We start from the raw sequence: 25,471 nt of genomic DNA, 5'->3' as shown, positions 1-25,471 counted from the left end.
ACCATTCACCTTTCCTTTGCAAGTGTATGAAAAAAACGGAACCCCCCCCCCCCCGGAGATTTGGCATCCCTGCTTATAAATTCATAAAGCCTTATCATGCTGTTACTTAAATATATAACCAATGCCTCGAGGGTAAAATATCTATCACCAGTGACACTCACACTCATAACACTCCTTTTGTTTCACCTTCAAAATGACCCAAACCCCATCTGGTAGGTTGTTAATTTACCCATCTTAGTCTATGATTTATCAATAAACAATAACAAAAAGACTCTCAGCAAATGTGCTTCCAAGCATTCAATATCCAGCTTGTCTCCTCAATATCACATTAAAAAGAGCTGCATTTAGAATAAAATCTGTTGGAAAAGAATAGGTCAAATACCCGAGAGGACAATTCAAAAACGGACACTCAGACCACTTTTTAAAAAACAGACTTAAGTCATAGGGTTTAAATATCTACTGCTTTGTTTGAAGCTGTGTTAGGCTTTTTAGAAGAATGACAAAATCCCCCAGGTTTTAGCTAATGGCCATACACATGTTAATGTAGAGGCAAGGCAACTTAAGCTCTATTTTTTAAAAAAACGTAGCTCAGCTGAACAGATTTGACTCCTATTCAATTTATCAGTAAATTCAACAGCATACACAACTGGCAGGGCTTCCTTCTGTGCAGTTTTCATCCTATGCAGGTCGATCTACCAATAGAACAGGATCAATAGCCCCAAGCTGCCAATTCTTGAATGAAACAAGTCAAAATTTCTACAGAAACCTTATGCAGCCAGACATTTCAAATTGTCAAACCCCACACATTTCATTTACAAAAATAATGTATGGAGACAAAACCATGTGACTTAAGACTGCCGTTTGTCAAAAAAGTTCAGACTGTCCAGCTAGCAATGTCCAAGTCTGCTCCATCTCCTCGTCACTACTCTTCTTGCAAATGAACCAGGACGGTGCCTTTGGACACTGTGTCTCCTGGTTTGTAGTACACTTTCTCCACAATTCCGTCGCGGGAAGCTCTAATTACATACTGTGGAAAGCAAAAAACAGCCAAATTTGATTTTCCTTTTTTTCTTTTCTTAATTTTTTTTTTTTTTACATCAAACAACAAAGTACCAATTTCCCATTTCTATTCTTTTAGAAAAATGTCTCGCAATGGCATAAACAAAGATATGTGAATCAAACAAACTACTTTATTAATAATTCATACATAAGAAACAACATGTTAATAAACTTATACTTATAAACATGCAAAGGCTGGCTGGCACAATTAAAGGCCTTATTTTTACAGGTCAACAACCTTGCTAAAAGAGGCACCCCATTGACCATTATTCCACACCCCTTGTTACTTGACACACCTTGAAATTTCAAAGTGGCTGAGATCTTTCACAACTCAACTACTTTCCCCCACAACCCATCTTAATCCCACATTACCTCTATCCCCTCTCCCATCCCCCCCTTTTCATCCCAGCTCCTGTGCTAGGCCCTCTACCCCCTGCCCCACGCTTAACCTAGATCATCAAAGTAAAAGTGACAACCAGAAGATTATCTTTGTCCACAGATCTTCCCTGGCATAATACTTTATCCCCTTCCCCATCCCCAACATAAAAACATTCCTCTACCATTGTGTGTAGGCTGCTATTTGAAATGATGATGGGCCAAAAGACACCAAGTATGTGTCCAAGGCAGCATTTCCTGAATACTTTAAAAGACTAGTTGATGATGGTCTTGGTAATTTCCCATCATGGCTCATGCTGGGTTTAGTTAGGACAATCAAAATTTTGCACCCGTGTTCCATCCTCTCAATCTCACCTCCTTTTCCTCCCCATTCCCCTCTGCTAGTCCCTCTACCACCTGCACCAAAACCTCACCTCCATTTTCATGGCAATCATGACCACCAGAGGATCTCCCTTCTGTACAGCAGCCCCGGGTTCGGCCACCACTTTCTCCACTACGCCAGGCATCGGAGCCACGGGGTCATCAATGCTGCCAGTGCCCGTCGCCGCCTTTTGGTACTCTGGGATGGGAATCTCCAGGCTGTGCTTGCCATCCTAGATCGCACAGAAAAAAAAAAGTTAACCATTATTTTATTGTAAAAGTTTTACTTCCAAGTCAACACGATTTTGATCATTTGGAAGATGGGCTGCTTCAGCCCTGCCTGTCAGAGCCAAACTAGGCTGAATGAGATACCGCACTACATCTCAACAGTTACTCGATAAAGATTTCCTTTAACTCATCTTCTGTGAGTGACAAGTACAAACCACTACACGACAGATGCCAATAGAAAGCACTTAATTAATTCTGAAGTTGATTAATTAGCAATCACAAAGACGCATTGGAAATGTTTTATTCCCTCATGATCATTGTTTTTAATTTTAGTTTTAGTAGAGGTTTTTACGGCGCTTGCAACTGCATTATAAGGTCATATGAGCACCAGAAGATTAGGTGTTACAAGAGAGTAACAAACATAAAAAAGAAGAAGGGGAGATAAGGACGATAGATGTTTGATAGGAAAGAAGAAGCAAACCACACCAGAGGACCCGCCAACCACCCACGATCATTGTTTAATCAACAGATTGGGTCAAGTTGAGTCGCAAAGTTCAGGGAGTCAATTTAATAATGATCACGTCTCACTTGAAAGAGAAGACTAAAGGCAACACCAAAAAGAAATATACTGACAAAAAACTGTAAAGCAACTAGTTGCAGAAACTTGCAACAGATAATGGAGATACTGGGCTCCTATGCACAGGAAAGTAGACAAAAAAAGAACTTAAAAAGTTTTCAAAATAACAAAACAAAACTGACCAGCAGCCAGTGCCAGCAACTGATTGTAGTGAACAAAAGTATCAAGTTTTCCATAAACAAGTAAAACAACAGACTGATAATTAGACACGCACCCCCCCCCCCAACCAATCCCAGCAATTTTCCACTACAAACAGAATCATTCTCTATGAACAAGTCAGAAAACAGACTGATTAACAGACAGATGAACAAACAAAACCTATAAATCGTGGTGACTTACCACAGTGAACAGATGTATTGAGTCCCCCATGAGCAGGATAGTGGAGGAGGAGACAACTCCATCCACACAACACTTGACTGTCAGTTTGCCATCAGCAACCTCTGACACGCTGATGTCACTGACCATCAGAGGGGATTCGTCGTTGATGCCGATCTGCCAAGTTCCAGCAGAACCCTCTGTCAGGCTAAGTTTATGTTCTGGGGGTGAGAAAAATTGGTAAAAGTAATGTATAGGCCCCTATCTCTTTCTTGCCTCTTTTAACTCCCAGTGGAGCATAGGCCATCAACAATATTTTTCTAGCTGAAGCCTGTCCTGAGCATCCTTTTCTAGCTGCCCTATCTCTTTATGTGTTGCATAAAGTCTTCTCAGCTAAGTCTTCCTCTTGCATCTTGAGACTGGTTTTGATTTTCCAGTTCAAGAAGTTGTGACTTTCAGCTGTCTGTTTTCAAGTATAAAACCTGAGCTCAGCTGAGATCATGCCCCTTATTCTTTTTAAACATTATGTTTTCAGAACAATAGACCTAGGTCCGTCCTGTCGAGCCTACAGGGAGGAGGACGAGATTATGGACTACATGTTCCTGAAATGTCGCGCCAACTACAGGGCCAGAACACGTCTACTGGGACATTTCAGTGACCCATGTTCAACACTTTTTACGGACCCCCAAGCAAGTGTTGAGTCCCTGTGTGCTGTCGGCATCACTGACCGCTTATGACGCCACAGCGCCAGAAGAGAGAGAGAGAGAGAAATAATTCAAAACAGTTTAATCTCTTTGTTAAGAAGCATCAGCCTGAACTGGAATCAACTGGAAAAAAACTTTTCATTTCTACTCTCATCTCATTGCCATCAAAAGAATACTTACCAGTGTCACCATCTTTCAGTCGGAGAACAAAAGATGGTGCTGCGTTGACACGAACTCCGAAGTTCAGTCCAAAAGGAGAGTAGCAATCTGAAGAAGAGGAAGTGTCATTATTAATCATGACTCTTTGCATCTTGAAGGACTTCTTATACACTATAAAACAAGCTTTCTAAACATTTTAAAGCTTGAATCCGTTAGTTTATGATGTAAGCCATGCTGCCAATTGGTAAACCATATTTGAGGGGTTTAAGATTTTCATTATTTGATTCTATACCAATTTGAAAACAACTTTGGTTCAATTGGCCAAATACAAGACATGGCAGTGAGGAGAGATTTGCAGTTAGTCTATGAAATAAATGTTGCCCTATAAACTGCTGTTAATGAATAATTTTTAATTTTTTTCTCTAGAAGGATTAAGAGGAACAGTTACAAAAAAAGAACATTTAAAATAACAAACATTGTTACATGTGCATTTGATTTGACATTTTAGATTAAGGATATCTAAACATAGGTGAGCTTGCTGTAGACGCTGACCATAAGTGTGTCTCTTCTGCTTTAATGAACAGCTGAAATAGCTGAACACAGTAACTCATAGTGCTTCTTCTCACTGAAGGGTTGGAGGAAGAAATAAGATATGTGAGAACAAGATAAAAAAAAAGGACCAGGTTGATAAGAACTAAATGAAAGGAAAATGTTATGGACCAGTTAGGATGAGAGTGATGAGGCAAGGCAAAAAATAAAAAATAAATTACAAGATAAAAACAGACAAAATATGAAGACTCTAAAAACTTTATATCCTGATGCACAATTTCCTGTCCAATGCCAAAAATTATGCATACATGTTTAATAATAAAAATATTGTCATTTTCTTTCTCCAATAACTTTCTCTCTTTCTCCATCATTCCTCACTTTCCTATTTCTTTCCATATCCAAATATTCCCCCCTTTTCTCTCGTTTCTGTGTATACTAAAGGCTACTTACCTTTGCTTAACAGCATGTCATCACTGGTTCTGGCACGGTGCGCGACAGTCATGGCAATAGCCGCATGTGACAGGGCCGATGCCGACAGGCTGCGAGGGGGGAACAACTCTTCTTGATATCGAGGGATGAATTCTGTGTCCACATCGCCCGCCTGGAACGCCGGGTGAGAGGACAGGGCCATGAGGAACTGGATGTTGGTGCTGAGACCCACGACCTGCCACCAGAGAAAGACAACACATGATGGGTTTGTTCTGTTTTAGTAAGAGTTTTACGGCACTCGCAACTGTATAAGGTCATATGAGTGCCAGTAGGATATTAGAGGTGTTACAAGAGAGTAACAAACATAAAAAAGAAGAAGGGGAGATAGGGACGATAGATGTTTGATAGGAAAGAAGAAGCAACCACACCAGAGCACCCGCCAACCATCCACTCACATGGGTTTGGTAAACATACTTCATGTATTTTACTACAGTGCAGTGGGGTGGGACAAGTATGAGGCAATTTGTTCACATTTATAACTCGATGACAAACATAATCTTTTAAAAACATACTGCGAAATCATTTGTCAACAATTAAAATTATGCAATTTAAAAAAATTAGCATCTCCATCCCATTTCTCAAAAACAACTGAAATCATTGTAGTTGTTGTTCTGTGTCATAACCTCTAGTGGGAGAGCATTTACATGTATTTACTTTTTTTTAAAGAGCAAGAAAAACTTTTTATTCACATTCCATAACAAGGCACAAGGGTCACAGCAGTTGAGCTGACAGTAATGTTGGAGCAGCAGTGGTTAGAGGGGAGATCAATGAGGTGGTTCTTTGACCAAAACACCTTGCTCAAAGTAGGGTATTGCATTGCGGTGACTAGCAATGGCGTTTGTTGCTCTGTACTCTAATACTACATGCTGTGAAAGTTAATTTACATTGCATTGTAAACAAAATTTCTGCTATGATTTTTAAAAAAGGGTGATAAAAAGAATCACATAACTGGCATGAGTCATCTCATAACTAGTATTAGTAATCTTCATTTACAATCACACAAAGTTCAAATGAACAAAATAAAACTTATGACCTACATGGTAGTCCTTCAAAGCAGCTAAAGTCCTCTTGAGTGCTGACTGTCTGTCGTCAGACCACACGACCAGTTTGGCAATCATCGGGTCATAGTGGACTGACACCTCGTCACCTGGCCAAGAGATACAAAGATAACAATATTTTTTTAGTTTGGCTGAAACTAGTATCGTTATAGCTAGAAGGGTGCGGCACATTCCAAAGTCAACTTCTTTTTTCAGAAAATGCGATTTTCCTTTAAAAAAAACTGCATAACGCGACGCTTTAAAAAAAACAACAAAAAACTTGACAGCAGTAGACCTTTTATGACCAACTGCAAAATATCTTCTGTGTGCCAATCAAGTTTGTTTTTTCTTTTTTGAGCCACAGGACTTCACTTAGGGTTGATGAAATTTTGCTGGCGATTCTTTCCTTTCTTAATAATTTAAATGTGGAAGTGTCGCATTTTGTCAAAATTGTATGGAAATCTCATTAATTCAAAGGATAAGAATCAAACAATGGTTTCATTATACTATACAACAAATATTATCTAAGCCTCACATCAAATGTACTCTAAAAACAAAGCTGCTGATTATTAAGTAAATAGGTGGAGAACTGAAATCTTCACTTATCTCAAAACCGGAAAAATGGATATTTTGCGTTTTTTCGAGAAACTCTTCATATGAAAGTTAGCCATAAAATATTTCATCAAAGAAAAAGGGAAAGTAGAAACTAAACAAAAAAACTTGAGTCTTTTAGATTGGAGCCATGCACTTGAATTGAAAGCTAACAGAAACGGCAGCTAGACATAGAAAGCATAGTAGACAGAGCAACTCCACACCTGACTTGTAAGTTGTAGTCAAACAGCACTGAGCAAAACATGGATCCATAAATAACAAAAAGCAAAAAACTTGAGATACTGACTCCAAGAACTCTTTCACACCTTTTACTTTTTTTCATTAAAAATTACTTTGAAAAAATAAAGGGAAGGAAAGAAAGTCATTCTCTAAATGACACTCACAAAGTACTTTAGTAATCAAACTAATTATTATAAAAAGTAGCATGAAACTGAGCAGCTTATGTTAAAAAAAAAAAATACAGTGTTTACTTGATATTGAAGCCTGTCTTCTGTCCTAGCAGAGGACCATAAGATAAAAGCTTGAGCACAGGTTGACCAGTAACAGCTACAACAACAAAGACCAGACTTAAGCTAACACTGAGGTACAAACAGACTTATCTGTAGCCATGTTCACCAGTTGGATAGAAATATGGCCTTCAACTTGAGGCTCTCTATTATGGTTGAGTGGTTGGTGAACACAGGCTCACAAAAAACATTAAAAAATACTAGCGGCATGGCTTTACATTTATAAAAGTGGTCAACAAGGTGTTTCCTTGCCCATGGCATACTAACCCAGATTCTAAAACAGGATGGCACAATAGTGGAATAACTTGCATAATAACAACAATATGATGCTATGTATAAGAGATTGTTGTGACTTCTCTCTCTCTTGCCCTTTTTAACTCCCAGTAGAGTATAGGCCATCAGCAACATTACTCAAGCGAAGCCTGTCCTGTGCATCCTTTTCTGTTTCCATGATTGTTGTGACTTAAGAATCTATATTAGCAAAGTGTAGTGAGTAAAGAAGGCGTCTATTGCAGAAATAGCTAAAGACTGATTTACTTCCGAACAGTGTGTCAGTTGCAATTACTATTTGAAATAGTATTTCTAAACAAACAGAACAGTTACCGGAACACTATTTTGATAAAAAAGGAGCCCTGAAATGCAGATCATCACTCAGTAAAAAAAAATATATTCATCTTGACCCAAGATATTTCAGTACATAACTTGTAAGAAAACCCACAGTTTCCCAATGGAGATAAATGAAACTCTTTTTTTCCCATATCCCTTTTGTGCCTCACCCTGCCGGACTCCAGTCTCAATTCGTAGGTCAGCATCAGGAGCCGGAGTGCTCAGATGCAGCAGTGGCCCTGCCCCGGGCATGAAGCCATTGTCCGGATCCTCTGCGTAAATCCTGGCCTCAAATGCGTGACCCTGTACAGTGATCTCTTCCTGCTGCAGTGGGATCTTCTCTCCAGCTGCCACCTGTGGGGGCATGTGACATTTCTGGGTTATTAAATACTCAATCTTTCCTACACCGAGAGATACCATTCATTAATAATATTGGATGGACGGTACATTTGGAATTACGGACAAAAAATGTACAAGCTCTAAATGAGTTTTAAAAAATGGAAGAAAAATTAATAAAATATACGACAATAAACAAAATTATGAAAAAATTGCTAAGCCAAAGTGCTTGCTGAGAGAGAAATAAAGTCTTACTATAACAGACACTATGAAAAGCTGGTCAGCGCAAGGTGCAACTGCAAGAAATAGTTGTTATTCCAATCTAATTCCCAAAAGGAGATTAATGCTCATTAACCCTATCCGTATGCCCTGGGGTCATTTTGTACCCCCGGGGTTGTATTCTTTACATTTTAGAATACTTCTAGAGCGAAGATCTCTTTGAATCTTTCAGTATATCTCAAAGAATCATTTTGACAGACAGCTATGCAAAGCGTACCGATCTGATTAACGAGTAAATTTCCTCTTTGGAAAGTGGTGGCACAGAGTTCCCCACGCCGTATGGATACGATAGAAAAACACGACATACGGATAGGGTCAAAGGCTTTCGTCCACTAAGAATTACAAAATCACAAACTTAACCCTCATCCTGCGGGAGCCGGGTTTATGTAGCCCGATAAGCCTATTTCGGCACCTCGCCTGCGTTCTGGTCCCGAATCAGTGTAGCCCCTGGCTCAGCGCACACGCAGCCTCTTACGTGTCATTCGGGTCCCGAGTCGGAACCCCATTCACGCAGGTCAAGTGTGTGTGCGTCAGTCTGCTTGAGTTTGAGTGCGTTTGTGGCCTTCTTCTAGAACCACCTGCGTTGGTTCGTAATCGAGGCATACGTCTCATTCAAAACATGCCAAGTTGATAGCTCTAGATGTTCGTCCAATTTATAAAAGAAATTGACCCACTTAGACATGAGGAGCTCGAATGGATAGTCAGGAAACAAGACTTCCATTTTTCTATACAAAATATTTCAAATGAGCTTGATTTTGCATGAAATGATACTACCTGATAAAAAATGAGCTTGTTTGATAGTTTTTTATACCATTGTGCAGGTACAAAGAACAATTTGAGTGTAAAACATTTGGAAATTGACCTAAATTATCCCTTTTCGAACCTCAGGTCATTCATAACAACAAGAGCGTCCAGAAAGGTTATTCAAATGGGCGTAACTACTCGTAATGTCTTATCAGCTTGTGAGAGGGGGTTATTCATGTGTTTGTAACACTTTATAAATAGAAAGCTATGAAGGATAGAGCGTTATTTTCATCATCAGTTAACACACTCCCGCGGTATTCATGGCGAAAACACACATTTCCCGGCGCGCGCGCTGTACACCAACAGTACACACTGAGTGACCCCGGCGGCCTGCCCGGCACGTCCGACGTAATGGGTTGCTGATAAGATACGCATCTGGGCACAGACTCAGGATAAGAGTTAAATAACATCCTCAGATTGAAACATCTGTTGAGTATCATCCCCCTTTCGATTTTGTCACATCGTCACTTGTCTTCACTGACCTTGAGCTGCCACTCGACAAGATCGGTGCCTGTGATCATCTCAGTGACTGGGTGCTCCACCTGAAGCCGAGTGTTCATCTCCATGAAATAGAAATCCAGGTTCTTGTCCATGATGAACTCCACTGTGCCTGGTGGAAGAATGGAGGGGTGGGGTGAGCTTTTAAGAATTCATTTATATTTTTAAAATTTATTTACCTGCATCGACAGACTCATTCCTTTATACAATCATTCACTCTTTTATTTCTTTAAATATTTGTTTACTCATTTATGAGTTATTCATTGCATTTATTTACCCTTTAACAACCTCACTCATTCATGCATTGATTTATTCACTCCTTCATTTATTCATCTATTTAAGAAATCATAAATTCGGTCATCAACTATACCAAAGAGGACAGTGACAGGCAAGGTTGTTTTTTTTTCATAAGAGTTTTACGGCACTTGCAACACAATAAGGTCATATAAGTGCCGAAGATTAGAGGTGTTGTAAGGGAGAAACAAACATAAAAAAGAAGGAGGGGAGATAAAGACGATAGATGTTTGTTAGGAAAGAAGGAGCAGAGCACCCACCAACCACCCACGGCAAGGTTATGATACAGCAAAAACAAGAGAAGTGGTCAGAACACTAATAAAGAACCACACTCTTACACAATACCTGCTTATCACTAGTAATTTCTTTGGAGAGCAAAGCTACAAATTTAAACTAATATTTCAAGATATGCTAATGTATAATAGAAACAGTGTAACGACCAAAATGAATCATCCAGTCGGATCACAATCTAAGATGGAATCAGTGTGCATAAAAACAAACTTAAGCGAACATACAGACAGCACCAAATTCTCAAAATACCAAACCTTGTAAAAAAAATTTATTATTGGCAAACTGAAATAAATCTCTTTGAAGCAGCAAGATTCAGTGCAATATGCAGAAATATTTTCACAATTTTTTTCTAGCAATAATAAAGGAATAGTGAGAGAGGAAGAGGCTGTTGTCGAAGAAAACGGTGAGCCCGCAGGGCATGGCTGACACTCGGCAGAAAGCTAATCAGAAAAAAAGAAAGACTCGTTTTAGTTTTAGTACAGTCGAACCTGCCTTAACGGAAACCTGTGTAAAACAGAAACCTGTCTTAACGGAATCTCCCCGCTCCCCCCTTGATATATTCCTCTTTAATTACCTGTATAAAATGGAAACCTGTCCAATGCGGAAACGGAAAGAAAAATCTGCTCCCTTCCGAGGGTTTCACCTGTCTAAGACGGAAAATGCTTTGCCGGCTCAACCCTGATTTGAAACAAAACTCGCAAGTTTGGTTCCGACGGCTCTAAACTTAATGCTATGGCCTTGCCACTGGGCGAGGAAGGGGAGTAGGGGTGTAATTTGGGGGTAAATGTTACCCCATCATGTGAGCCCTGAGCGATGCAGATGGTCAGAGTAGTGTGGGTGTGAAATCTCACGACTGCCCGTGAGAGTGCTCGAGTTGCGAGCCACTACGGAAACTTTCTTGGGTAGCCAGAAGACAGAGGAGTGAAATTAGATTGACCAATGCCAGCCGAGAAAAGAGTTCCTCGAATCGTTGTTACATGATGGCAGTGAGGGGTGGCATTGGTGGGTGGGACTAAGGGTGGAAGCAAAGGAGATGTTCAAACGTTCCTGTTTTAATAGGTCAAACAGTGGTCATATGAAAGGCAAGACTGGTGGTAATTGGATAAAAGTAAGACTGACGCATGTCATTATCAGAGAGGATAGCAGCTGAGAGGTGTGAAGTTTTGACCACTGCTTGCCGATCGGACAAGTGATCCTTGATCCCACCGGCAGGGCCTTTGAACCCCCCCCCCCCTACTCTCCCTAAATTCCCTTGTCTAAGACGGAAAATGTCTACTCCCCCTAAATTCCCCTGTCTAAGACGGAATTTTTTTCTGGCTCCCTTGCGATTCCATCTTACATAGGTTCGACTGTAATTGTTTTACGGCACTTGCAACACAATAAGGTCATATAAGTGTCGAGCATTAGAGGTGTTACAAAAGTAAAAAACACAAAAAAGAAAAAGGGGAGATAAAGACGATAGATGTTTGATAGGAAAGAGGAGCAAACCACACCAGAGCACCCGCCAACCACCCACTAGAAACACTGAAAAGAGGTAAAACAAACAGACCACATCTGAGTGTCCACCATCCAACTGGGTTAGAACAAAAAACATATCATAAACAACTTACCGGCACCGACATAGTCCACAGCCTTAGCAGCTCTCACAGCAGCTTCTCCGATGCTGCGACGCACTTCTTCTGTTAATCCAGGCTGGAAAAGAAAGAATGATTAAATTGCATACATGCCAACCCCAGGGTATACATTTCTGGTCAGTGGAAGAGAAGAAATTACAAGGCGATGAGTCTGGGCAAGTGGCAGGAGAAAGGAAATGAAACACTAGAAGAGTCTGGGGCTGATTTAAAGTGAGGAGTGAACTTCAGCATGTCGGTATATTTGTACACACAAACTAAAGACGCTAATTAAATCCTTCAGTCTAATTGCAGCTGAATCCCCCGAACTCTAAATGTTAAAAAAATCCCAATCCCTGGATAGCTAGAATGCTGCATCAGCCTGATAAGATATCGTGAAATATGCTCTGGGCTGGTTAAATGGCCTGTTGGGATGTTGAGAAATACAGACTGTGCTGGTTAACTGCCTTAAGGGTTTAAAAGACTGATGAAGACAAAAAAAGTATTGCCAGTCACACAGCGACATCAACACCTACCATTAAAACACTACACAGAAGACAGGGAAACCTCTGCCGTTACACCACAGGAGGAAACTCACAGAATCTTTCCAAATTGTGATTCTTTCAAAATCCAAACCAATTATCCTTCCACATTTTCTTCATTCTGAATCAGCAAACTGTTCACTGGCAATAAATGACACAAGTTCCTTGTGGCTAAAATATTCAAACAAATACAAGAACATTTAAATAAAAAACACCACCAACAAAAAATATAATGGTCTCGGTGCCCACTGAGCACTCTGTTCGCCAGCTATGCAAGGGTTAATTTAGAAAGTGACAAATTTGCTGAAGGTTATGTTAAAAAAAAAAGAAGAATGCTCACGTTTTAAAATATCGAGCACAGCACTATCAAAATAATAATAATAGTGTTATGACAGTAACAACAAAAAAATACATACAGCAGGGGCTTCCTCAATGACTTTTTGGTGTCTTCTTTGCACACTGCAGTCTCTCTCAAACAAATACACATGGTTGCCATGGCGATCCCCAAACACTTGCACTTCAACATGCCTGTAAATCATTGATAATCATGACAATGACAATCTTTATTCATCTCGCAGGGAGAAATTTGTCTACGTCGTTTACAAAATCAGTGGATGTTACAAAGGTTAGGTGCAACAAGACAGGATATTAGTATCTCACATGCTGAAACAACCCGCACCGAAAAACATTCTCTCTCTCTCTCTCTGTAACTGTGCACAAAGCTATCAGTCACTCACGTGCTGAAACAATCCGCACCGTAAAATATTCTCTCTCTCTCTCTCTCTGTAACTGTGCACAAAGCTATTAGTCATTCAATACAAAAGAAAAGAAATATTATGCCCACACAGGCCATTTTACATCACAACAGACTGTAGTGTTTGCTCTGCCGTGGACTATATTCATGTCCTGTGATGATAGTGTGGTTTCTATCCTTGTTATCGTCATGTCTCACGTCCCAAGCTGTATGACAAACTTGCTTAGAGCACTGTTCAAACATTTAGTATCTGTGTATTTGAAACTAGCAACTTCCTTGGTGTGTGAATGCGCAATAAGGTAGTCACAATGACAACAACCAAGGCTCCAGGTTTGAACTTGTTTTCTCAGTCGGTGTTGAGTGAGTGAAGCCTAGCTCGCTCATGTAGCTGATACTAGATCTAGAAAGTAGATACTAGTTCTTGAATTCCCACATTGGTGATCCCGAGGTGAGTAGACCTAAAACGTTTCGTGGCTTAGTATAATTAGATCTAGTAGTCGACTGCTGTTCTGCTCTGCCTCGCTAAACCTCCGACATCGAGGCACGCTTGTTGGCATACTATTACTAATTACCGCAACGTACCGGCTCCACAACAAATCGTCAATAATGAATATTGAGGAAGCAATACTTGGACTGGTTCAAGCTATTCATAGCCTAACTATATCATCATCTGCTGTGTCAGCGGTTGCCTTTAAGGCCCCTCTGCATTCTGGTCAACCAATGCCGCGGCATGGCTCCTTCGAATAGAATCTTCCTTCGCCACCCACACAGCTAATTAGACCGATGCTTGAAAATACCAGTAGCTACGAGTGCAAGAAAATGATTGATATTCTGCACTCTGTAGATCCACCTTTTGTCTCCTGAAGAGTTGCATACACAGGCCTTCTTTATTGCTATGTTCTTCTTTTTCATCTTGGGACTGGATTTGACTTCTCATCATTTCTTTTGACTACCATCTTATGACATCTGTTAAAAGCATAACTCACTCATTCCTTCAGTCATTCACACCTTTATATATTCAAAACTTAAAACATCAGGAGAAAGAAAAGCTAGTAATCAATTTTCTGAAAAATGTGCACTATTACGCACACAGAAATGCTCAACATTTTCTCTTAGTCAGAGTGATTCCAACTACAACACAATGTACATTTCTTACGAGGCTGAATAAATAAAGCATAACCATATCCATCCCCCTTTAAAAAAGACAGGAAAAAAAACTCAAGACGAAAAAAGAGTTCATCAACCTACCAGTGTCAAAAGAACTTTAAAAAAAATACTTTGTTCTCATACCTTACAGGTAAAGAACAGAGTCTTGAAACCCATTGCAGTTTTGCTTTTGACTATTCAGGGTTCTTACTTTAGTAAATCAATGAAACATTTTGCTTCCAAATTTCAAAGCACAAATTATGAGTTAATGTGGTAGCTGCTGCTATTGTTGAAATAGTAATCCCATCTAGACAAACATACATACTCACACACATACCAAACATATAGAAACATACGTATTGACACACTCACCTGGGATTCTCCACAAACTTCTCCAGCAGCATTACTTCGTCACCGAAAGCTTTCATGGCCTCTGTCTTGGCAGACTGAAGTTGCTCCTCAAAATCAGCCTCGGTCATAGCGATTCTCATTCCCTGGTGAATAACAAATTGAGAACAATATTTCATTTGTATCATAACAGGAAATGGTGCAAAATACAAAACAAAATGAACATTAACTATGGCTGAATACAATATTTTCAGCTGATAACAAAAATCCTCTGAAGACATTTTCATGATCTGATGCAGTAAAAAAGACCTGATTCCTGGAATTTGAATTTGAAAAACAATTATTCCTTAAAAAGTAAATAAATTAGTCACTGTCACAGCCAGTCTGTAAGATAACTGCTACATTTCACACAATAGAGATAAGTACAATTGCGAATCTGACAGAATTATAAGAAGCAGACCACACATGATCACCCATCAAGTACCAAGTACCAACACTATGAAAAGACAGAAAATAATACTAATCTTGACATAACAATAAACAAATCAACCCCAGAAACAATTTAAAATTGAGAATACACTTTCCACAAAGTAGACATCAATAATATGGCAGTAACAAAAAACATAAAAATACAGCGGTCGGCTTTTAAAATCTTTCATAAATGGCCATAGGATTGACTTTATTGAGTTCTAAAAATATATCGACAAAGTAGGAGTCATTTACTGTTTCATAAAAAAAATACCATGACAGAGAAACGTTAAGACTAATATATTAGACCTTTAAAGGTAGAGAAAAAACAGAAAAAGCAAGATATATGAGAAGTAAAGGAAAAACAACATTTCAAAAAAAGGAGAGAGAAAACATGTACAATCCAACATATAATCAACATGCAACAAGAGGTAAACGTACACACACACTGGGAATGGCATGATAATGAATGAACAACATGCCATTTACAACTCAGTCAAGTGAAGACCTGAGGTTATAAATGCATCACTGTTAAGACTCAGCCAAGAGGATGGAGGGCCATGATAACTCCCTTGTTGGGATTCAGAACGGAATTACCCATATAATAGACGAGCATGATATCATCTGTCAGTTGAATGCACTCAGTTGGCTTATTAGATAGTAAATAAAGAGGGCAGAGGAGCACAAAGGTTTTTTTACCCTGAGGTAAAGCCATAGCGGTGACTGAATATAAAAAACCCCACCCCAATACCGGTATGAAAGAAATCATAACTACCAGCAGTACTCTCCAACCACCCATGAACAGGCATAGCTTACCTTTCCACCCCCGCCTCTAACAGCCTTGATCATAATAGGGTAGCCAATGCGAGCAGCTTCCTCTCGCAACTTTTCCACTGATTGCTCTTCTCCGTGATATCCCTGGATGATGGGGACTCCTGCGGCTGACATGATGTGCTTCGATGTGCTGAGCACGATAAAAAAGTCCAAAAATAATTAGCAACAGTAATAATAAATTCCTTTTTTATGGCTCTCTTTCCCTTTCAAATTTAAGCTTTGAGCGCTTTACATCAATGGCATGATTACCGTGAATAAATCTCACACAAGAACCCCCAAAAATTATAATGACAGGTTATATAAAACTTGTAAGTTTAGAAGTAATGAGCTCACCTAAAAACCCCTCCAAAGTACTCAGTTCAATTTTGCAGTAAAAAACCACTGGCATACTGAAGTGACAATATCCCTTAAAAAATAACTAGCTTAGAGTAGTTTTTTTCTTTTCTTTTCTAATCACTTCACAGAAACCCCAGTTTCCATCTTGTGCTACCCACCTTTTAATGCCCATGTCTCTGATGGCTGAAGCAGGGGGTCCAACAAACACAATTCCTTCCTGCTCACACCTCTCAGCAAATTCCACATTTTCTGACAGGAAGCCATAGCCAGGATGAATGGCCTGGAAAAAACAACACACATGATAAATTGTACTATACAGTATGACACCTGTAGATTGGATTTCGCCTAAGAGGTTTTTTCCTTCTCCTTTTTTTGCCTTCTACAGCTCTCCCCTCCAAGATCTCTTGGACCCCAACTGACCTTAGGTTCATCATGAACAATACAACCAAAAGCTGAAGTTTCTATTCACAGCTTATTTTCAAACAGCAAAGTAGAAGTAGTAAAGTCCCTTGCATTTCGGAAAGCCATATATTCTTTTTCAATAATACTCTTACTTTTTGACATTGAACTTTTTCAATTTTGAGTAAGAATTACAGTAGTGCCCGGTTACAGCAACCCCCTTGGGAAGCAGATCTTGGCTGTTGTTAAGATGTTGCTGCTAACTGAATTTTCCAAAAGGAGGGGAGCGTGGGGGCTGTAAACTTCAAAGACGATGATTTCGTCTGATAATTTATAGTAAAGAAGGATTGCTGTCAGAGGAAAAGGTTGCTATTAAATAAATGATTATATGGCTCTTTTCATCTATGGAGACGGTCAATTTAGCTTAAGATGGTCTCAAGGTTGTCTTCATGCAGCTTCTTTCATGGCTATTAAAAGGGGTTAATTATATAGCAAATAATTCCGTTACACAAGCTTAGGTTGCTGTTGGACGCAGGTTGCTCTCATCTTTGCTGCTGTTAAGTGGACATCACTGTAATATAAAATCTTATCTCACACAACAAGCCATACCAGGTCAGTTGTTTACTTCCAACTGTCAATCTAACGTCACGTACAATGTGTACACTGTGATTCGACGAAAAACTACATGAAGATAAATACTCAAAGAAACTCACCAAAAAAATGTAATCATGCTTCAATACTCAGATATTTTATATCAATTCACTACTTGACATAGATGACTCCATAAGTGAATTTTCATCCTGAAATCATTTTAGCACGACAAGACAAGAAACAAGGCTGCTTTTACATCACTATCAAAGATGTCTAAACTTTTGCAGTGAGTACAGTTATGGATTCACCAAGTCCTGATAACTGAATGAATGTTAAAACGAATTACTTTTCAAACAAAAATAAACCTTCTTTTACACCATTCTTGACATTTTCATATCATGATCTTTACAGATCTTCAACAATAAACACACACTAATACATTCACATGTCATACCTGAGCTCCAGAACGTCTTGCAACTTCCAAGATTTTGTCTTGTCTCAGATAACTCTCTGAGGCAGCTGGGGGACCAATGTTGTATGCCTCATCAGCCTGCAAAGAAACAAATAAAAACAGACACTCTGAGTATCGTACTGACTTTTTTCTTCATGTTTTACAAAACGCTTACCTCAACATTATTATCATCAGTGCATACAGTACTTACATGTGTCAAACATAAATCGTTCATGCTATAATCCTGAAACAAATAATAAAATTAACCCCCCCCCCGCAAAAAAACCCCAAACAAAACAAACAACAACAAAACAAACAAACTTACAAACTAAATAGAAAAGTGAAAACAGAACCTTTCCTCTTTTCCTGTCATGTGCCTCTTTCAATGATCTATATGATATTATATGATCATACTCATAGCACAAGGAGCTTAGGGTTCAATAGAAAGATCCCATAAGGTAAAATGGAAACAAGTCAGTTGCAAACAATTCATTTTTACAATGTAAAACAGCCTTCATAATTTTGTATTCTCTTTAAAAGAATAATTTTTTTCTATGCATTTTATTTCTTTTGACACTTCGTACTACACAATATAAAGGATATTGTTCCCTTTTGAATATATTCTACTACTCAAGTGAAGCTGTGAACCCAACCAGCAAAATTTCCCCGAACATTCTTAGGAAAACTAAGGTCAATAACAAAAAAAAATGTAAGACGAGCAAACTGAAGTAATCTCACCATCGCCACATGCATGGAATGTCGGTCGGCGTCACTGTACACTGCCACACTCTGTATGCCCAGCCTCTGTGCTGTACGCATGACACGACATGCTATCTCGCCACGGTTGGCAATGAGCACTTTGTCGATTGGTTTGTAGGCCACTAGGGAAAAAATAAACAAATAATATACAGGTACAAGCAAAGCGAAGAACATTTATGATTTAAGAAAGGAGATAAGAAGTAAATCAGCTCAAAAAAAATAAACAAAGAAAATTCAAAGTAGACAAAAAATTAGCACTGTTCATAGCTGAGGTCTAAACGACAACCATCCTCCCCCAAAATCCCAGTATAAATAACCCTGCCTTCATAATTTTGTATATCACGCACTAATAAAAATGAGGGATATATTGTTCTGAAAGGAAAACATGTATGATAAGAGAAGAGGTCAGTTCATATAATATTGTAAATTATGATAGAACTACATTCAGTGTAAAAAATCAACCTTTCATTTTCAGTAGGATCATTCTAACACATGCAAGTTATCATTGCATAAACAGACATTTCAATTCTAATATATTCAGCAGGGATATTCTATATCAAATTTCAAGTACTTATTGAACAAATTCAATCAATGCTCTTCAACTATTTTAGCAGAATTGAATGAGCATGAACCATCTCAAAATGATATCCACATTAAAAAATATAATGACAATCATCTTACCTGCACTGGAAGCCCATCTTGAAGGACTTAAATATTTAAGCCTGAAAAAAAAAGAAGAAGAAATAAAACAACATAAAAATCAAACGTACCACTTAAGATGAATTGTCCTCCATTCAAATAAGTCTTGGTACTTACATGACACTATTCCTCCAATATTAAACAAAACAAAGCCCAGTGATAAAACTGAGACAACAATAGCATCAGCTGGACAGACAATCGCATGTTTGGACTGAGTTCATAAGAATTTACCACTGAAACAAGCTATCAGAATGCAAATTAGAGACAAGAGCTCAGTGAATTAATAACATAGCCTACTGAAAGAGAACATATTCAGATTCTTTGAGTCCCTCTGCCATGCCACTAAGAGAAAATAAAGACAGGAAATTTGATCAAGCTTTCGTACAAAGTGGTCAGAGTGAACATTTCACTCATGAGCACAGTATGGCAGCAACATTGGCATTTCAATGCATTTTCATATCAGCTTAGCGAGACCAAATGTAAATTAAATATGTTTTAATGTTTGAATGAGGATAGACAGAATAGTCTTATAATTGGAATATTAAAGTCAAAATAGAAGAAGCACAGTACATCAAAATAATACCTTGGACGTTGTGGCTAAGGTGTCCAAATGAGTAAAAACACAGGTTTCTCTGCAGATAAACTTGTTCGCTCATAATACCAAAGTACCATAATTTTACGATTCTTTTACAATTAAAAATATCTTTCTTTACAGCCTCTGTCGGAATCAATCATCAGGTAACACAGCAAACAGAGCATCTTACAAAATAGCCTGATAGGCCATCTGAAGTATCTCTCAAAAGTAAATTTCAAAAGATCATGAAATAGGATAATTACTATTATCACAATAGTTTTAACTTAACGATGAACCCAGCACTCTGTAATTTAAAAAGTCAAATAGTTCACCTTTTTAAATCCTTAACCGCTGTCTGAAATAAAGTAGGTCGGAAAGAAGACATATTTCAAGTGGTAGCACAGGAAGTGGCCCTTTTTCTTGTGGCAGCCTGGAGGAAGGGATCATAAAACACAATGTGATAGGTAACAAACTGACACTGTACCTTTGAAAAGCGTTATTGGAGCTAAGAGAAAAATAAAAGAATGTAAACATCAGAGGGTTATTAAGTGCACAGAAATCTGAACAAACGAGCAGCCACTGTGGGCAAAGAATGTGACGAGGAAAGGCCTGAAAGGGTTTTAACCATTTTCCACTTCGGGAACTGCTCTAAAAATACCATACATCATGTTTTTTAAAAACTTAAAAATTTGTCAACAAATTGATCTGGAAACAGCACATCTGTTAGGAAAAGAATACTGGTTCAAGAGAGCCAGTTTTTGCTGCAGCACAGTATGGGAAAGTTATGTGTTTCTCTGATCCCAAAGTTGCGACTACAGTAATCAAACCTGCCTTAATAGAAACCTGCCAAAGATTAAAACATATCATAACACCTTCGCTTCCTCATGAAAAATTCCTCTTTAATCACTCCATAAAACGGAAACTTGCTCAACTTGGAAAACGAAGGAAAAATTCCTTCCTTTCTGAGGTGTTTTGACCTGTCACAGATGGAAAATGCTTTGACTGCTCTGTCCTGATCCCATCAACTCCAACCATGCCACCAAATGAAGACGGGAGAAGGGGTATGGCTTGCCGGTAGCTGTCACCTCATCCATTTGAGCCCTGAGCAGTGCAGATGGGCCAGCCTCTACAAAGTGGGATCAAGGGTTGCCTGTCTGGTCCACAAGCAGTGGTTGAAACTTCACACCTCTCTCTGCTATCCTAGCCTCTCTGATAATGGCATGTGTCAGTCTTACTTTTAAGTCATTTTACATTGCCACCAGTGGTTGCATCTCATAGGACCACAGGGAAGTTTCCATGTAGCGCCATTCTGATTGAGATTGGTTTACAGGCCGAGTTATTGTGCAATTTTCAAAGTCAGAATGACACAGAGTATGTTGTTTTCACCTCCCCTAATTAAATACACATTTCCTTCCAGTAGGCCCTACTTAAAATACATCTTTATAATATTGGTGAAGTTCAAATTAGACATGTGATGATACTTCCTTTGTTTGGGAAAATTTGTTGCACACTTGAAAGAGCATTTTTCGAGAGTAGCAATGCATTATCACGGTTGTGTCATTGACAATTTTGGAACTAGAATCCAAATCACTTTCCAGAAAAAGAATATAATCAAATTCCCTTACAATACATAGATATCTACTTTTTCTGTACTTAATATTACTATCTGCTTCAAAGATGGTTAATTTTTTGGCATGATGAACAAGGTAAATATAGATCCGAAACAGTCAGTGATACAAAAACTTACACGACTTACACGAATGCTGAATGAGAATGACATTGCAGATTTAATTGGTTATTTAGGAAATCCATGAAATAAATTCTGGTTGATAGGAGTTAACAGCCGTGAAGGACACTTTTTTGGGTTTTTTATGACATGGCAATGAAAATAGTATGATGATATAGGCCTACTTTTAATTACCTAGACATATTAGACTATGGGTGCTCTCGATGGTCTAGAGTGTACGGTGTCTTGACTCTCATTCAATACATGTCCCGGGTTAGAAATTTGACAGCGACAGAAAAACTTTCTGCTCTTGGTGGTGGTCGGGCCAATCAAAAATAAAATAAAGTTGACAAACCGAGGGGTCAATTCCGACGGTAATGCACAAAGAAAATAAACTGACTCATTATTCTTCAGAGCCATCCCAGGGTTCACATTCCAGTCTTTCCAGACTTTCGATTTTTTCCCGCATGAAAATCTCACAAGCCTCCTGGATCACTTCCTTTTCATCAAATGAAAATGCCTTATTCTTGTATAGCCAAATGATCAGTTTGTTGCTAACTACTATTAAAAATTATTTTGATTAGTTAATTTTCGTAAAAATGATGGACAATTCATGTTTACTGGTTAAAAGAAGGATGAGGGGTTAACTTAAGGCATAAACGGAGGCAAATGCAAGTGACCAGAATGTGGGTGGAGCTTCTTTGCTGAGGCAAGCCAGTGACACCTGAAACTGCACGCAGCTGATAACTAGGTTGACTGCTTCTGACACAGACAAAAGGTGACTGCTGTTTGTGTGTGTGGGTGAGTTGTCAAATCATTGACTCGGCTTCCGGATAGAGAAGGTGGAAAATGATGCTTGTCAGACGCACACCACCTTCGTTTTTAATCGTGTGTAGCCTACATTTGCAAACCCCCGAAATGAAATTTTAAACAGTAACACTAGACTAAGCACCACCAAAAACATAAAGGGGGTATCTGCAGGTTGAACGCGTAATAAACGCACAACTGTGCGTAATGGGGAGCCCTGACTACTACTCAATGGAAAAACGTTTTCTATTAAAAACATTATAATGAAATGATCCATGGCAAGGAAATAAGTTGATCAAGCTGCATGAGCAGATTTATTGGGAGGAATTCCATAACGAGCGACCACTATAGATGTAATAGAATACACGGTTAGGTTAAGGCTAGGGTTGAGGATAGGGTGAGGGTTTAGGTTAGGGTTTGGGCTAGGGTTAGGGGTAGGGTCAGGGTTGGGTCTCTTCTTTATTGCCATTATTCCCACCCCGGATGGGAATATGATTTCTCTTATTCAAACTTATTCCCACCCCCCTGAGGGGATTAAAAAATATTTTACTCTATTTTTTTACTAAGGTGTGTATGTGTTCTTGTGAGCATGATTTAGTTTTACTTCCATTCATATTTTTGGCCTTATTCTTTGCTTTCAATGAGATTGATTTGATACGACAGAAAGCATTCAAAACCTGAAAGTGACATTTTCCCCCTTAGCAGCACTCTCATTTGATTTGACTCAATATTTCCAGACCACCAGCATAAAATTGTAGAGGCGTACTAGATTTACTTAGATAGGTCTGCCAGTGTATGTCTAATATTCAATACCCAGGTTTAGAGGTTGGCCTTCAGCCTGAATTATTATATATCTATATATATCTTATAAAACTAGAATCTAGATTTCTAGGTAGATAGGAAAGGAGAGACGTGACCCGACCAGGGTGGGAATAGATCTAACAAGTTAAAATAAATTATGGCCGGCACTATTTCTCCGAACGTTCGGGAAAATAAAGCTGGGCACTATTTCTCCGAACGTTCAGGAAAATAAAGCTGGGCACTATTTCTCCGAACACTCTGAAATATCATCCTTTCCCCCAAATTTCGGATATTATATAGATCTATATAATTATAGTATGGGCCTACCAAAGATTGTTCGTATACAATATGGTTCAATCGGTCCAAAAAATGTCTGCCGTAAATATTTATATAAAGAAATGCTACAATTCCAAACAGTTTTTCGCTATAGATATGACGTGTTGCCTTGAAAGGTGCTGCTTTTAAACGTAATGTGTTGTGTTCACTCGTGTGCTGTCTAGATCTAGATCTACGGAGGGTTATTGATAACGACACATAGAACTGGCATCTGCGTTTGTCACTGCTGCGACCAATGTAGGTCCTACTGACACTGGCAAGCCCCTTAATGTGTGTGATTCCATAATTTACATGTAATATCCTGTACTTTTTTAAAAATTACGCACATTTAGGGTTAAAACTGCCAATCTTCTTCGGACAGGTGGACACACGCCCTTATTTGTTAATGTTTGTTGTTGTTTATGGGCTGTTCTAATTTTGATTTCTTTCTGTTGTGAAACCTTTTTTTTTCACGTTTTTACACTCATCTAAAAATCTCATCTAGACTAGCTGTTGAAAATTGAAATAGATATAGACCCAAAAATTTGCTCCTGTGTGTGTGTGTGTGTGTGTGTGTGTGTGTGTGTGTGTGTGTGTGTGTATGTGTGAGTGTTTGAGTGTGTCTGTGTGTGGTAGTAAGTGGAGAGTGAGGAGTGTTTGTTTGTTTTTCGGGCTTTATTTCAGCCTTTATTCAGTAACAGTTCAAAGTATACAAAAATAGAAACACAGGATCCATTCACTCCAGGACTCATGAGTCATTCGTCTCTTTCAGTTTCACTCTTTCATTCAATTCCCGTGTTCTCTCCCGCGGCTCATCCCCGTCCGCATGACTTTCATACCCCACCCCATCCCTCCAGGCACACACAAAGAAAATCTCACTTGTTCCCTGCGAACCATGGACAATAATATAGGCAAAACACCGCCTGAGCTGCATTCCTTTTGTTCGTGAGCTGTGGACCAGGCCAGGGGTGGTCAGTGTCGTCGTCTTGTAGTTGCTGTCGCCTGTGGATACACTCGCACATTCTTCCTTTCACCCGCTCTTTCACTCACACTGTCTCTCCATCCACAGTTCAGCTCGTCATACGTTCAAAAGTTGCCCACTAGTTATGTTTAGTTAGTGTGTGTACATGTGCATGATGGTGGTGGGTGTTACTGAAGGTTGTCTGTAGGCGGGCTTGCCATGCGGTACGTGTTCCTTCCCAGACCAGAGGCAGAATGAAACTTGGCGCCGAACTCTCGCAATAAATAGGCAAAAAATCACGAGACCGGAAGCCGAAAACCGTTCGGAGAAATAAAGATCGGCACTATTTCTCCGAACGTTCGGAGAAATAGTCACTTCGATAAATTATTCCCACCCCCGGTGAGAATATTCACTTCCACAAAAAAAAACCCATCATAGAAAAGAGCAAGAGTCTACCTTCGAAATCGGAACGTGACAGCCTGAAGGCAGAAAGGGGGGAAGGGGGGCGCGGCTACTAAGAAGGAAAAAAGGTCACACGCATAAAAATCAGTTGCATTGTAGATTGAAGAACTAGCAGTGGACTAGATTCTAGATCTAGGGGCTCTTTGAACATTAGCAGACCACCAATACAATAGATCTAGATCTACTCTGGTAGAAAGAGGGGGGGGGGTGTAGATAGGGGGGTGCAGGGGGGTTCACCCCCCTGTTAAACTCACACAAGCCTAGTTTGCTACAGTTACAGTTTTTAGTGCCGGTAAGTGGTCTGCTAATCTTCAATTCTAGATTTTAGATCTAAATCTAGATCTAGATATCTAGATCTAAGCCTACCCCTGTCTGGAGAGGAGACTACCTTGCACTTGCAGTTGCAGGGGAACGTAATGATTTAGTAATGAAGAATAAAAGACAAATTGCAGCCTATGCAGGCGACACTGGACTGGAACTGGAAGTCCTTGAAAACGTTAATAATGCAAAAATAAGGAACACTCTCTTGCTTCGTTATAAAAATTTCGCAACATTCTTTTTCAACCTTGGCTACTTACCTCTGACTCTAGAATTTTGATCTAGAATCTAGATTTCTAGACCTTGTCACGGTTGGAAGCAGAATAAGACTTGTTGAACTGTTGAGTGTTGAGTGTTGGTGTTGGTTGAAGGACTAAGGACGCATTCAGAGTAACTTCCCCTCTTTCACAA

General features: G+C 39.2%; 1 protein-coding gene across 1 annotated transcript; it reads right to left on the bottom strand.

Annotated features, from left to right (window-relative positions):
* On the bottom strand, positions 1-25,437 carry LOC101847202 (methylcrotonoyl-CoA carboxylase subunit alpha, mitochondrial). The gene is made up of 18 exons (XM_005102489.3): positions 25,321-25,437; positions 20,003-20,100; positions 19,079-19,119; positions 18,377-18,519; positions 17,642-17,737; positions 16,356-16,477; positions 15,844-15,991; positions 14,584-14,705; positions 12,728-12,839; positions 11,770-11,851; positions 9,559-9,686; positions 7,828-8,011; positions 5,934-6,043; positions 4,858-5,071; positions 3,880-3,966; positions 3,020-3,216; positions 1,869-2,048; positions 1-1,027 (listed from the first exon to the last, which is right to left on the bottom strand). The coding sequence occupies exons 2-18, from the start codon at positions 20,053-20,055 to the stop codon at positions 923-925; spliced, it is 2,124 nt and encodes a 707-aa protein (XP_005102546.1). The 5' UTR covers positions 20,056-20,100; positions 25,321-25,437; the 3' UTR covers positions 1-922.
* Positions 25,438-25,471: the final 34 nt, after the last annotated feature.

Source organism: Aplysia californica, unplaced genomic scaffold (assembly GCF_000002075.1).
Source record: "Aplysia californica isolate F4 #8 unplaced genomic scaffold, AplCal3.0 scaffold00327, whole genome shotgun sequence".
NCBI classification, from domain to species: Eukaryota; Metazoa; Mollusca; class Gastropoda; order Aplysiida; family Aplysiidae; genus Aplysia; species Aplysia californica.
This window is presented reverse-complemented; position numbering and strand designations above follow the sequence as displayed.

Excerpts from the sequence above, each read along its gene's own strand:
- LOC101847202 (XM_005102489.3), bottom strand. The coding sequence starts at position 20,055 with ATGTCTTCTTTCCGACCTACTTTATTTCAGACAGCGGTTAAGGATTTA. Across the intron at positions 15,992-16,355 it reads AGAGACATGGGCATTAAAAG|CACATCGAAGCACATCATGT; the intron begins GTGGGTAGCACA and ends TATCGTGCTCAG. Across the intron at positions 3,967-4,857 it reads TGACATGCTGTTAAGCAAAG|ATTGCTACTCTCCTTTTGGA; the intron begins GTAAGTAGCCTT and ends CCTCTTCTTCAG.